This window comes from Sceloporus undulatus, chromosome 2 (assembly GCF_019175285.1).
Source record: "Sceloporus undulatus isolate JIND9_A2432 ecotype Alabama chromosome 2, SceUnd_v1.1, whole genome shotgun sequence".
Classification (NCBI taxonomy): Eukaryota; Metazoa; Chordata; class Lepidosauria; order Squamata; family Phrynosomatidae; genus Sceloporus; species Sceloporus undulatus.
This window is the reverse complement of record NC_056523.1, coordinates 320,112,042-320,127,956: the sequence shown is the minus strand read 5'-3', so window position 1 is coordinate 320,127,956 and position 15,915 is coordinate 320,112,042. Positions and strand designations below refer to the sequence as shown.

The 15,915-nt window shown below is 39.9% G+C and overlaps 1 protein-coding gene across 3 annotated transcripts in view; it reads right to left on the bottom strand.

Annotated features, from left to right (window-relative positions):
• DYM (dymeclin) overlaps positions 1–15,915 on the bottom strand; it is a 263,922-nt gene that overhangs the window by 53,002 nt on the left and 195,005 nt on the right. For all 3 annotated transcript variants that reach the window (XM_042448107.1, XM_042448106.1, XM_042448109.1), the window contains one exon: positions 5,800–5,982. In XM_042448107.1, coding sequence (XP_042304041.1) covers positions 5,800–5,982 — 183 coding nt within the window. The remainder of the gene's footprint in view (positions 1–5,799; positions 5,983–15,915) is intronic.

The following is a 15,915-nucleotide window of genomic DNA, read 5'->3' as shown; positions in this document are numbered from 1 at the left end:
CTGAGAGAAGAAGTATCAGAAGAAAAAATGTTTGTGTGTGGCAAGAGCAATTTGAAATGGTGTGGGGAAGGTACATCTCTGGAGAAAGAGGGGGAGGAATATATGAGATCTTTCTTGGAAAGGGTCCTTTGCCTTGGAGGGCTCCTGTAGTTAAAATTTTTCCCTTTCCCTGTCCATGCCAATCTCCAGTCCAAAGCACATGGCCTCTGTAACCCCCTACACACACACCAGCTGTGCCTTTCTCTGCCCCAGCAAAGGATTGAGAGTCCTTCCTCACCAGGGAGAAAAGAGAGAAGCCAGCTGTGCCCCTCCACGCTAGTAAAGAAGGATTGAGAATCCTTCCCCAATGGGGAGAAAAGAGCCAAGCCACCTGTTTCCCTCCATCTTGGCAAACAAGGATTGAGAATCCTTCCCCAATGGGGAGAAAAGAGCCAAGCCAGCTGCATCTCTCCGTCTTGGCAAAGATGGATTCAGAATCCTCACCCACATTAGCCTTTGTTGTAAGGCCAACATAAGTGAGAAGCTTCTTGGTCACCCAGTGGGCTTCCATGGCTGAGTAGGATTTAAAACCTGGTTTCTTCAGTCAGTCCAATGCTTGAACTAGCATACCATGCTGGATTCCCCCCCCCCCCCCCACCAGTATTCCCTGAAGATCTGCATGGGTTAGTTGATGTATATGTGTTTACCTTTGTAAGAAGCACAAGGTAATGATCTTCACTACCAATTTAAACAGAAAGATTTCAAAGAAAACATTAAACCGTATGTGTCCTGCCCTTCCAGCTCTATGATCATTCTGAGAAGCATGACATTCACTTTAACATCATTGCCTTGCACTTCAGGGTCTCTCTCTTTCTCTCTCTGTATATATGTATGTATATTGCAACACAGTGTTAAGGGAAGTCTATAAAGGCTGCTGATTAAATGTCTGTAAAACATACATGCAGTCTTGAGAAAGCAGGTAGGGTAATGTCTAAAGAGAAGCAAGCCCATGTCATTGAGAATGTTAACATCCCTTTGATAATCTTCTTCAAGGACTGGGAAATGGTTTACTGCAAAGCAATAATGTGCTTGGGATGCTTTTGTACTGCAGAGCTAGACACCCAACTGGAGCCGTTAAGCCTAATTAGGCCCTTACAACTCGGCTGCTATTAGTAAAACAAAAGGAGAGCTGATGGTTTGATTACCCTGGGATTCAAATGAGACACACCATTGCTGCAAGCAAGTACAGGCATTAACCACTCCTTTTTAGAACTGGAGACTTGTCAGGCTTGCAAAGAAGGCTTTTCAAAATATGCTAAAACTGCAAAGCGCGTGAAATTTAATAGGAAAAGCACTTCTTCACTCAAGAAGTAACTAGTCTGCTGATTCTAATCACTTTGAACTGCAAATCCTAAACAAATTTCTTTCTTTAAAAAATTTAATATCGCAAAGCAAACATTATAAACTTTAGAAGCTCAAGCTTTATTGCAAACACGCTTGACAAGCAGAACCTTCAACAAAAAGTTGCAGTGCATTCTCACCTCCTAGCACAGGAGGGGCAACTGTGGAAGGCTAGGGGGCAGCATTAGCTCATGCATCCAGACCCTGGAGGGTCCACTCACGACCACACCTGCCCCTGCAAACAAAGATTTTTTTTGCCCCACAATGCCCCCAAGCACCCTCTAGAGATGGCACACAAAACCATTTTTGAGAGCACGAGGAGGACAGGGAAGAGGAGGAACAGGCACACATGTGTTCCTCCTCTTCTTGGCCATCAGCTGTGTCTGGGGAAGTCCCGCTCCCAGAAGACTCATCCCCCAGAAGGCAGAAGTCCCACCCCTGATGTCCTGTCCCTGCGAAGTTCCCCCCCCCCAGCACTCAGTGGACATCAGTGCAGCAACATTTTTTGAGTTTGGGGACTCAGTCTCTAAAGGTTCGCCATCGCTGCTCTAGGGGACATTTTCACTGTTTTTGTGGCTTCCCCCCAGCATTTTAGGTCATTTTGAAGCAAAACAAATTTTTGAACAATTTTGCAAAAAAAAAAAATTGTTTTGACTCCTCAAGGTTCCAGGGAGGCTCCAAACATGATGGAAATGCCCTCACACACACTGTAGAGGTTATTTTGAAACATTTTTTAATTCCTTAGGGGGCCCTGGAGACCACAAAAACGTTTCTGGGGGCTGCATGCAGTATATGAGCTGCACTTTGGCCACCCCTGTTCTAGCAGGACCGCTCCTAGTCAGGGTTGCTGCCAAGCAGCCCGTAGCATAATATAGTATGGTATAGTACATTCATACACTGAATCCTCTCATGATCTGGCTGTCCCAGGTGAGCTAGATTACAACTCCCAACATGGTTAGTGATGATGGAAGTTATAGTCTAAAACTTCTAGAATGCTCCAGGTTGACAATGGTATATACTCAGTCAAGAGCTCGATCAAGGCAGTCTGTTCTCACCTTGCAAGTTTTTCCTTTTTTTTCCAAATGAAAAGAAAACCACTCATCCTTTTGTGGCTACTAAGTACACTCTGTCCTCAGTGGGTTGTTGTACTGTGTTTACTGTTGCTTTGTCACATGCTGAGACTGGGATAGAATAGCTTGCCTAAAGCTATTGAATAAATGCATGGCAGAAATTAGATCTGATTGTGCCACACCAGCCTACTTCCTTGCTTATTTTTGAAAAGAAGGTTTAGAAAATTGAGAAAGAGAGATACAGGCCTGTTACAGACTGCCAAAATAAAGCTGCTTCGGGTCTCTTTGAAGGTATGCTGTTTAAATGATGCATGCATCCTAAGAATCTGGAAGCTGCACCAAAGCTGCCCTCCAGTGCTTAGGAATGGAGTGTGGCTTTGGCGCGACTTCCGGACTCTTAGGACTCAAGCATCATTTAAATAGCATACCTCCAAAGAGACCCGAAGCAGCTTTATTTTGGCAGTCTGTAACAGGCCACAGACACACAATTTGCCAAATGGCCAGCGAACTTATCATCCATGCTGAAGCTACTGCCTGATGATATCTGCTGCTCAAGACCACAAGTACACACTTTAACCTAATGAGTGCCAATAATAATAATAATAATAATAATAATAATAATAATATCCCACCTCTCCCTACAGATCTAGGTGGGTTACAATACGTTTCAAAAAAAAACCAAACCCACAGAAATATATAAAATATACAGAATACAAATTATAAAACAATTATAAAACATAGTCTCCTAACCCTCCCCCATAAACAAAAAACAATAGCAATAAAAATACAGATTAAAAATAGTTAAAATTGGCAGACAGAAATGAGGCAGCTTGGAATATATTAAATTCTTATAAATCTCAGAATAAGAATTAAAAAACTCTCTTTTTCACATCATAGCAAGTGGACACCCTGTCTACAAAGAAATCCTTAAGAGCCAATGACTGGCAACTACAACAAAATCATTCTTGAATTATTTATTTGGACTTCTCTCCTTTTATGAGATGGCTTTTCAGTTACTAGTCACTTCGCAGGAAAAACTTTAACATAACAGAAGTAATAAATATTAAACGTTTGGTAACATTTAGGACATCAGTCCAGCATTTGCAATTGACAGTAAGAAAGAGTCTATCACTTTCTCCAGAACACGAATAGATCTGGTTCTGGAACAGGCTACAGCAGCTAAATGAAAACAGAAATCATGCTGTCCCTGATTACTAAGTGAGCCAGATGTTTTCTATCTGTATGATACTGGAGTTGTTAGAGATTAACCCTCCAAATCCCAGCAGCATGATTTACAAAATCATGCAAACAATGTATGTATGCATATGCAAGATTATGAATATGAGCAGAACAGTATGCCACATTGGTATTCATATTTTTTCTCTCTCCAATGTCAAAAGTAGCAGGATCACAGAGAGAGAGAGAGAGAGAGAGAGAGAGAGAGAGAGAGAGAGAGAGAGAGCAATGAAAATTCTTCCTGCTAGGCTCCTTTTCAACATCAGGGAAGATTGAAGTCACTCCAAGAAGTAACTACTTGTATGCTCAATTTACAGTAAATTTTTACATTTCCTAGAGCAGACTGGAAGTGTCCAGCATTACGAATGCAGCATTAAGGTCATCAACTGGGTTCACCACATGAAGTCCATTTCTCTAGAGTCTAGATCTTTTAAGAATTTCACCAGCACCTCGATGGCTCCCAGGTACTGTACTATTTAAATTCTCTAATATCCAAAACTGCCCTGTCCTGGTATCTAAGGCCCGTTACAGACCGCCCAAAAGGGGCGGTCTCAGGCCGCTGCCGGTTGCAGCGTGGAGGAGCCGCAGCAGCCAAACCGCGCAACTCCTCCACGCTGCAAAAAAGGAGCGCGAAAATCGCGCTCCTTCCGGCAACCCGGAAGAGACGTCACAAGTGCCAAAGCGCGCACTCGCGACGTCTCTTCTGGGTTTGGATGTGCGGACGCAGAGCGTCCGCTATGTCAAAATGGCAGCGCCCATCTGTATAGGGCGCCGCTATCTTGACGTATCGATTACACGCGAGGGGCAAGGCGCGTCCGGAAGCGCCGCCCCTCGCACATAATCGCGGCGCGAGGATGGCGCCTCTTAGGCCCGTCTGTAACGCGCCTAAGATTACTTCCTCCCATTTCATATTCTTCCACCAGAAGTGAATGGTTACATAGTCTACTTTCCATACTTGGGTTATACAATTCCCTCTCTTGAAGGAGACATGGGACAAGATCCAATGGGGTACTACTGCCAATAAAGCTGTAAGGAAAGCAAATCTGATCTACAGGGCTGAGAAACTCTCTAGAATACATCTATGATACAACAAGATAAGGCAGTTCTCTGGAACTCTAAAATAATACATTATGGTAATTACAGAACAGAGAGAAATGGAAGCTAATCTCATCCTATCCCCTGCTTGATGCAGGCTTTACAGGGCAGGGTGCACCTACTTCATCTCCAACAGATGACTGCTCAGATTCCAACAGATGGCATTTAACTAGGAAGTTTCCAGTAATGTATAGCTGGAAGCCATTTCCCTACCATTCCACCCTTTGGTTTTAGTCCTGTCTTCTGAAGCAGCAGGGAATAAGACTGATCCATCTTCCATGTGACAAATCATTAAGTATCAGAAAACTGGGATCTCCTCCAGGCTAAAAACATTCCAACTGTTCCTCAGTGTTTCCAGACTCACTCACCATCCAGGTAGTTTTTCATGAGACACGCTCCAGAAGCATTTATCCTATGATTTACTACATAGTTGCATCAACGAAAAAGACAGTAACGTCAACATTGGCTGCAATTGCACTGCATAAATAATCTAGTTTGAGACTACTTTAATTGCCATGGCTCAATGCTGTGGAATTCTGGGATTTGAACTTTATTGTGGCACCAGAGCTCTCTGATGAGAAAGCTAAATATCCCAGAATTCCATAGCATTGAGTCATGGTAGTTAAAGTAGTAACAAATTGGATTATTTCTGCAGTGCAGATGCAGCCACTATAATCTTATCCATCTGAATACAGTGACTAATATTTTCTTCTTTCCTCCCTATTAAATTTTCCATTTCTAACTTCTCCAACGATAGTCTGAAGAAGTAAGTGGCTCTGCTATCTTCTAGTTTTTATACAGTGCCTTGAAACTATAGATACTTTACATATAAATAACCTTTCTTGCCATGTGTGTACATGAAGCACAGCCACATACTGTATGCAAAGACCAGAAACATATCAACTGCCCTCAGCAATGAATGGAGTAACTGTTATGTCAAAAAGCATACATATGAAACATATCTGTTTAAGCAAGTAGTGTAAAGGTCATTTTGAAATATGATGGAGATTTTACTTACCAGATCTATATTTTGCATGATATCCTGGAAAGATGGATGAGTTCGAAATTGCTCAAAGAGATCACGCTTATAAAGCAATGCATACACTAGATTAGGATTATGGTGTAAAGAGTTTGTCAGGCAGGAGTTGATTATCTCTAGCATCATCCGAATGACTTCTTCAATCACATTCAAATCCTGTGCCTGCAAGAAAGATGTAGATTTTTGTTAGACAGAACATAACAAACTGTTTCATCCATACTCTATTTCTAACTGCAATAGTTTTGCAAATAATAACTTACAGGGTAAAGTGATTTTAATGTTACATACAAAAAAATAAATACTGATATGATTGAGCAGACCATGTTTAGATGGAGGTTATCACTCTTTATAACCTATCACATCATATCAATTTGGAGTCCTTCACTGAGTACACATATACATAAGGCAGACATTTAGTTCACATAGTTAATTTTATCATAGACAATGAAAGTGGCAGTTCAATAGCTATTTGTCTGTCTGTTGTTGTTAGCTGCCCTCAAGTCAACCCCGACTCATGGCGACCCTGTGGATCTCCAAATCTCCAAGAATCCCTATCCTTCCGTGCCCAGGTCCTGCAAGCCCTTGCCCATAACCCCCCTGATTGAGTCTATCCATCTTATCTGTGGTCTTCCTTTCTTTCTTCTATCCTCTATTTTTCCTAGCATTATTGTTTCTTCCATGCTTTCTCATTATGTGGCCAAAGTACAATAATCTCAACTTGATCATTTTTGTTTCCAAAGAGAGGTCTGATCTGATCTGTTCAAAGACCTATCTGTTTGTCTTCTTGGCTGTCCAGGGTACCCTAAGTACTCTTCTTCGGCACCACAACTTGCATGAGTTGATTTTCTTTCTGTCTGCTTCTTTCACTGTCCAGATCTCACGTCTGTACATTGTAATTGGGAATGTGATGGCCTGAACGATTCTGGCTTTAGTGCTTAGTTGTATGTCATTGCCCTCCAGTATTTTTTTCTAGTTATTTCACAGCTGCCCTACCCATTCCTAGTCTTCTTCTTATTTCTTGACTGCAGTCTCCATTTATGTCAGTGTTTGATCCTAGATATGGGAATACTTTAAATGTATCCATTTCCTCATTGTCTAGATTGAATTTCTGTATTTGTCTGTCTGCCAGACAGTAATCTTTTCTGATCTGAGTCCTCAGTAGACAATACAGTTTTCCCATATTTCACAATTCTAGTTTAAAAACAAAAATAATACATTCTATTTTTAACCACGCATTTATACAGATCATTCACAATTTTTTTAAATTAATGAGCCTGTTTTAGTTATAACTTTGCTAATGTTATTTTTATCATATTGTTCATTGTTCTGAGCACTATTTTATTGGAAAGTCTATTAAATACATAGCACAGAGGTTCACTGGGGGTGCGGGAATAATAATAATTTAGATGCATCTTTAGCAGTATGATCTCCCGTCCTTGGCATAATGCAACATCAGCTAAGCACAAGGATTCTGCACTTTAACAACTAGTGTACAAGAAGAGAAATAAAATGGATGGAATCTGGCACATCTCAGTGCCAGTAATGGGGGGGAGGGGGGCAAGACACACATTAAAGCCTAAAATTCAGTTTTCTATCATTAGCTATTGAGTTCTGTCCATTACAAGCACCTGGTCAAAATCTTTGATGGAGGGGAGGAATTAGGAATTCCTGATCAAGAGCAAATATTTATTTCCTATTCTCTCCTTTATTGGTAGCGTAATGTTTTTGATCTACTGTACTATCACAGATATTCTGCTTTACCCAGAATTGTGGTGAATGAGACCAACTGCTAGCACTGTGTTAAACAAAAAAGCACCAAATGTTTTGAACAGGGAAAGAAATTTGTGCTAAGCCACTCAGTATGCATGGGCACTACAGTCCTAAAATGATTGAACAGCTGTTTCCTCTCTCCCAAAGGAACAGTAATTTGGGTGTGAGTGGGGGCATGCTGGAATCTGACAGGGAGAATCTTTAACACTCTCAAATGATGACTTCCAGGATTTCCTATAGTTTTCAGAATACTTTAGGGAGCAATAAATCAGTTCAATAAAGTACTGAGGACAAGAGGCTACTGCCAGAACAGAACATGGAGAAACAGAATGGTTCCCAATTGGCAAAGGGGTCAGACAAGGCTGCATCTTATCATCTTATCACCTTACCTGTTCAACTTGTATGCAGAACATATTGTAAGAAGAGCAGGCTTGGACACAGAAGAAGGAGAAGTGAAAATGGGAAGAAGAAATATCAACAATCTAAACTATGTAGACGATACCATAATACTAGCTGAAAACTTCACATACCAAGAAAAACTACTAAATAAGAGCAAGGAGGAAAATACAAAGGCAGGTTTACTGTTGAAAATAAAGAAAACAAAAATAATAACCATGGGGAGTCTACACAAATTCAGCCCAAACAATGAGGATATAGAAATAGTAAAAGAGTTCGCATACCTGGGATCAAACATTGATAGGAACAGGGAATGCAGCCAGGAAAGCAGAAGAAGATTAAGATTTGTGTGTGTGTATGTGGGGGGGGGGGGGGGGGCTATGAAAGAACTAGAAAAGATCCTAAAGTGCAAAGATATACAACTGACCACAACTTTCAGAATCGTATAAGCCATTGTATTCCTTATTATCATGTTTTGGTTTTGAGAGCTAGACAGTTAAGAAAGAAGATAGGAAGAAAATCAATTCAAGAAAATGTGATGCTGGAGAAGAGTACGGAGAATCCTATGGACAGCCAAGCCAAACAAATGGATCCTAGATCAGGTCAAAGCAGAAATCTCCCTGGAAGCCAAGATGACAAAACTGAGACTGTCGTACTTCGGACACATAATGAGAAGGCGCAACTCATTGGAAAAAAACAATGCTAGGAAAGGTGGAGAGGAAAAAGGAGGAAGGCTGTATGCTAGGTGGATGGACTCTATTAAGGAGGTCATGGGTATGAGTTTGTAGGAACTAAGCAGAGCTGCAGAGGACAAGGAATCTTGGAGATGTCTCATCCAAAGGGACACCATGGATCGAGATCAACTCGAGGGTGGTTAACAACGGAATAAAAATACTCGGCCACAAATAAGACTTCCCATCTAGTGAACTCTGCCCATGATTTTTATTTAGTTTAGTCAGTTTTTAATACAGTATGTAGTTTTTAATCTTACACTGTTTAATCTTGTTTTAAGGGGGGTATTATATATACAGTACATGGATGTATTTTAACCTGTTGTACGCCACTTTGATTGCTTGGCAAAAAGCGGGATAGAAATAAAAAAATTATTTATTATTTTATTATTAAAAGAAGTAGCTAAAAAGGTGTAACATCAGCAGTACAGTTTTTAGAACAGATACATTAGCCATGTATTTAAGCATTCATCGGACATCTGAAGGTAACAAGGAAGAGAGAGAGAGAGAGAGATTGCGATTCAACCAAGAATTTGATTCTGAAACCACTTCTGCTCCTGGCTTCAGACCTTTACTGATGGAAGAAGGATGTTTTGTTTTGTTCTGAAATCACTGCCCCTCCTTTGTCATCCCCCCTCAAAGGTTAATAAGACACATTTGAAGACTCCTAGGTTTTGCAGCCTGTACAAGCCACCTTGGGTATGGCATAAGGATAAAGGCAGGATATAAAATGGGTAGTGCAGTGGTTTGAACACTGGATTATGATTCTGGAGACCTGGGTTGAAATGCTTGCTCAGCCATGGAAACCCCTAGGTGATCTTGGGCAAGTCAGACTGTCTCGGCCTTAGAGGAAGGCAAAGGCAAACTCTGAACAAGTTTTGCAGAGAAAACCCTGTGATAGGTTCATGTTAGGGGCACCATAATTCAGAAGTGACTTGAAGACACACAACAACAACAACAACAACAACAACATGAATGAATCACTAAATAAATAAATAAATACAAGGCTGAGGAACACTCTACAACAAACATCACAATGTAACTCTTTAGGTTTTTGGCACACTCATCAAAAGAATATTGTATGTCCCTGAGATATTCATTTGTGGAACTGGAAATAGTTTTAAATGCCAGGTTTCTAGAAACAAGGAGTGGCAAGAGTAACAAAGGAGGTATTAAGAAGAAAGCCAAGAATAGGGGGCAGATGAGAAGTGGTGAAATATTGTCAAAAGATGATAAAATACTGCACCATTGCTCTTCACCATCAGTATGAAGTAAGGCACTGCTACATCTAGACATAGCGTCAGGACAGATATAAACAAGGTTATAAAACATTTCATAATTAAAATGAAAGTTTTTATCACTCTGTATAATAACTTCCACACCAGTCTCAAAACAAATAAAGCAGAGAATTTGTCTCTCTCCCTCTCTTTCCCTCCAAGACAATGATTCCAATGAAAAATGTTGTGGCAGCATTTTCCTTCAATGCAACAGCTGCTATCCACTATGAAAGGTATATAATTAGACTGGTATTTTTGCACTACATAGTTTAGGCTTTTGTAAGAGTTGTGACCCGCACCACCGCTCCACCTCTAACACTGAAATCATGAGACTAATGCAGATGAACGTCCTAACATTCTGCAAATTTGTTTTGAGGTGGGGTTGGGGGCTGCCATCCTTGGACTCATTTGCTGAACACTCAAGTATCAAACAGTATAACATGAATGTTTGGCATGGGTACAGACAAAACACATTGTACAGATGTGGCACCCTAAAAGTGAAGAAAAGGCTGGCTGGTCAAAGCTGAAATCTCCATCTTCATTTCCAAAGAGTCTCAAACTCCATTTTAAGAGTGTTGAGTAAACTTCAGCTAGGGGATATCAAAGGTGAGAGAGACACCACATTTCTATAAACAAGACAATCAAAATCCTGAAAATGAAAACAAATGGTGCTCACAAATGCCCCTGGCCCCAAAGAGGAATGTGTGGGTCTGCCAAACCATTTCTGAGGATACAACTGGTTTAATATGTTGTCTTAAGATCCTGCTATGTCCAGCTGCACTTTGACGTAGGAGGCTTCACTTCAAATGTTAGCTTGCTTGTGGATATAAAGTATGATAACTGCATCCCCTTTTCCACAAAACGGAAAGCATTGAAACATATATACTGAATCGCTTACTCCTGATACCCTTGTTACTAAAGACTATGAGGCTGGGGTTTGTGCCTTTTCTGAGATTAAGTTATTAAGTGCTTGTTATGTATAAATGCTAACAGGGGACATACAAAACAATTAAAACAAAAATTAAAGCCAGAGCAAGACAACTACCAATTTCTAGTTAAAAGCCATCAAAAACAAAGCAGAATAAAAATATTTGTCCTGTCTGAAAACACATTGATAAAAAGGACAAAGACAATTAAGAAAAAGTCTAACCTAACCTCCCTCAAAGGGAGTTTTGTAACAGCCTTCCACAAAATAAATAAATCAACCCCATATTTCCACTAATTTAAGTTATTGTTCAGTGGGTCACAGAACAATGCCTTGAACACTGTAAACATACAGGATGATAGTCATATACAACCTGGTGAGTTCCAGATTAGATTACTGTCACTGTACTACAAATTAAGATTTAGGGAGTCTCCAAATACGTAGAAATTGCTATTTTTAAAAAATTGATTGCACTACTTTGATTCCATGCTGACAAGCATTTAACCATTTGAGTTCACTATTAAGAGGGCATAAAATGGGATTGCCTTGCTTGGATCTTTCTAAAGTTACTTAAATTCAGCATTCTCTGAAGCAATGATATGTTCACAAGTAAAGTATGATGGAGATAGCCCTCTCCTGTGATTTGTGTCTGGATTTTAATATTAAAAAATATACTGGTTTTGGATATGGTGGCTGCTTCTTTTCAAGCAGTTGAGCCCCTAACCTTATTTTTGGTAAGAACCTATAGGAAATCATTCCCATATAATGATCCTAAATACTTATGTTGGGAAAAAATACATTCTTTTGATATATTCTCATTGTTGGCATTTAAATGCTCCTAGGTTGCTTAACCAGGATAGAGCCAACTTATGTTAGAACAATAAGATGATGTTCTTCCATAGGCAGGGTTCTGTTTTTTTACCTGTAACATCAGGGCAGAGGAAGAAAGTAGGGGAATAAACCAGTAGCATTATCTGAAGACACAGGGTATAATTCTGTTGCAGAATCTCTCAGGTTGAGAAAATGGACTGAAGACCATCTGGTAACCATACATTAGCCACTCTAAGCTACTAAGGTGATGAATTCTGTAATAGTGAAGTAATATTTTTCACACATGTTTGTAAGGTGGCAGCACCTCATGAACAAACAACACACTCCTCAAAAAAGAAGTTCTCTAAGCCATTACCCAAGTATTTAATGTTGTATTAACAAGTCTCTTTCAACATTTAGGTATATATTTAGCCTACAAATGTAGGCTGGTTTAATCAGTCATTCTCTTTCCTGAGGCTGACAGAGCAGAAAGACAGCCTATGGAAGAAACATAAATAACATGGTGCTGAAAACAAAGATGAAATTGTAAAATGTCAAAGTGAGACACACAAGAAAGTATTCTGATAACATCCTATTTCCAAGCCACCACAACAACATGGCATGTGAGAAACATTGCTTGTGGATAAAAGCAGTAGTGAGCTCACACATGCTTTGTTGTACTATCTCCCAGGTGCAATACTACCCATATCTGCAGAGCGGCCACAAAGCTATTCCAAGGGCAGCATCAGGGTTAATGTGGGCCAAGTTGAAAGAATGATACAACTGCTTCATCACATGCTATATTCTACACAGATCTGCTCTGAAATCTTTACACAGAATGGCTGTGCAAAGGTAATTCAGCATAAGAAGAGCCATACTAACTCAGTCCACCTAGTTCAGCATCATGTATCCTGCAGTAGTGAACCAGCTGCCACCAGAAACCCCATAATCAGATTGAGAAAGGTGACAGTCCTCTCCTGCAGCTGCTCGCCAGCAACTGCTTTTCACTGGCACACATGTAATCCAACTATATCCATGATCCAATAGTCAAGAAGGGTCAGAAAAAAACGGAGATTTGAGAACTAGTTCTGACATATTTTTCTCTTCTATTTGAGTAGGTGGGAAATAAAGGAATACACAAAGAAAATATTATAATGAAACTGCAATAAACATTTGAAATAATAGATGTGAATGTATGCTCAATTTCCCGGGGGGGGGGGGGGAACCCTGTGAGCAATTTGTTGCAGCCCTACTATTTTTTCATCATAGATATTTCCTGTGGAATTCAAAGTTTCAGTTCAAATATCTGCAAGTGGGAATAATTCTAAAATCAGTCTTGTGGAAGGAAACATCTGCCTCTGGAACATAATACTGGTCACAGAAGAAACAGCAAGGCAGCTGTGAATCCTGTGATGGTAATGCCATATCAAGCTTCCAAACCCTATTATGAGTTCAAAGTAACCACTTTGTGCCTCTTAGTGGCTACAGAGATTTACATATATAGCCTGGCAAGATAATTTCAACTAATGCAGGTTAGAAGGGTGGTACTGCAAATAATAAATGTTTGCCCAACAGTAAATACATACTCAAGAGGTTTATGAGTTATCAGTACAGTGGTGCCTCGGGATACGAAATGATCGGGTTACGAAATTTCCGGGATACGAAAAAGTTGGATTGGCAAAAACTGTTTCGGGTTACAAAATATTTTTCGGGTTACGAAATTCATTTCGGCGCGAAATTCAAATGCTGCAAAGTGCAGCTATAGGCTTTCCAGTGCTAACGGAAAAGTGTTTCGGGTTACGAAATTTTCGGGTTACGAAAGGAATGGCGGAACGAATTAATTTCGTAACCCGAGGCACCACTGTATTGCCAAAAAGAAATGATAACTTACTTGGTACACCTCCATGCATCTGAGCAAGCATACCAAGTTTACAAAAGCTAATGCTACAACTTCTTTTGCACAGTTAGTCTCAAAGGTACTACAAGGTCCCTTTGCATACTTCTATTCCAAACTAACATGGCTATGTCTCTGAATTTTATTTGACTGAGTTTTCAAAGAAGTTGCCGTGTTAATCTCTTGCAGCACAAAATCAAGGGAGGGGAAGTAAAAAAAGGAATGTGGCAGCACCTTTAAGACTAACCAATTAGTCTTAAAGGTGCTACCACGTTCCTTTCTCATCCCCCTTCCTTTTTACTTGATAGCGTTCCACTTCTGCATTGACAAACTAAATTTTCAACCATTCAAAAACTAAGCTACTATAAAGGATATTTTTCAGGACTGTATATGTATCTCTAACTCAAGTGGAGATGGAACATCATATTGCATCTTGGAGAACATATTCTAGTTCAAGGACAGTTCAGTTTGGAACAGTGATTGGATGAGCATGGGCACATGTTTGATATCTTTGCTATCAGAGTATTCTGTTCCAAAATGTTAAAGAACAAATCAACATCTCTCTAATATCTTCCCAAGATTGCATGCTCTACATGTGTGGTATTACTACTGCTGACGTCCCCAGATAGCATGGCCATTCAGAAACAAGCATGAAAGTGATAGAAAAATGCACAAAACTAACAGCTCAAGCATGTGCACACCTACTCAATACTAAGTCTCATGATTTCAACAGAACTTACCCCTGTTAAGCATGGATAGATTTGCAGTGCCAAAATTTCTGGCACTTTGGGAAGTCAAGGGTGGGTGAGAGGGGAGCCCAATATTAATTTTAATTCATGCTTTACATTTCCAGCAATTAGGAATAAAATTACCTCTGAGCATCAGTATTTTTCCCTGACTCATGTCTAGAAGGTTTATAGGAAAGCTCTTTTACTAAAAAAGGAAACTATGAATACTCTATGAACAGGTTAATTACTTCCGATGCATTAGTGAATCAAGCTAGGGAGAGGTAATACTGTGAATGAATGCAAAGTAAAGGAATGAAAGGATAGAGTTCAAACTGTGTGTGTTGTTGTTTTTTTAAAAAAACAGCTTTACCATCATCTTCAAAAATGGCAATGTAGGCTTTGAAATTAGAAAAATGGACTATTTATTCTTGCTGAATTCACTGGCCAGAATCCAACAAAAGATGTCTGCTATAATCCTAAACCACCCTTACTTGGAGTAATCCCAAATGAACTCAAGCAGACAGTGTTCAGTAGATTTGGATAAGACTACAGTGTAAGGCAGAGAAAACACTGGTATCAATGATCTTAATCACACTCAACTGCTCACTGGATTGTAGCCAATAAAGTTATGACCTGCTTGTGGATTTCCCATAGCCAACTGGTTGAGCAATGTTTCAACAAAATGCTGCACTAGGTAAGCCTCTTCTCTGATTCACTACATCTCTTTTGTTATGAATTTCTTGAAGAAAACATTACAAAAGTCTACTCTTACACAAAGAGCAAAATATAGCATAAAATATCAAATATAATAGTAATGTGTAATTTAACTACACATAAGTCACACACTCTCAGTTTGCCTTAGTGTTACAATAAGTCAGAAATGAGTTGAAGACACAACAACAGCAACAACACCTTTATGACAGAGTAACTGAAGACAGCACAAAACAGAATAATTAATACAGGCGTTAGTAATTTGGTCAATAGGTCACATGCGGTCCCTGAACCCCGCCACTATTTTAAAAAAATTGAGCATGCGTTTCAGACAATTTTGCCTGAAAACTGCCCAGGAAATCCCACAAACACATCACTCCGCTCAACCCTACCATTCACCCCCAATTACCTCACATTTTTTCTATAGTCTTTCTCAAAATGGCAATAGGAATTGATGAGATGTTCCTTCCAGTTGTCATGCTGAGGGACAAAAATTGAAATATCTGGGCTTGCTTTGGGGGAATGTGGGACAGAAGAGGGTTTGCATTTCCTATTGGAGGTGGCAAATAACTTATAAAATATACACATTTCAACACTATCTAACACCCCCCCCCCACAGTCCTCATGAGGGTGCCCTTGACCAGTTCATCACATCTCATGTTCCCATACTATATTACAATATTTATTCATACGGTTAGCTACTCTCCTTGGCTTTAGGCAACATCTTTCCTCCTGCCTTTGTCCCTCAACAACCATTGTTAAAACTGAACATCTCCATACCCACAAGATATTGTATTTCAATTGACAGTCTCACATACAATGACTGATACAGCTCTGGACTCTTCACTTGACC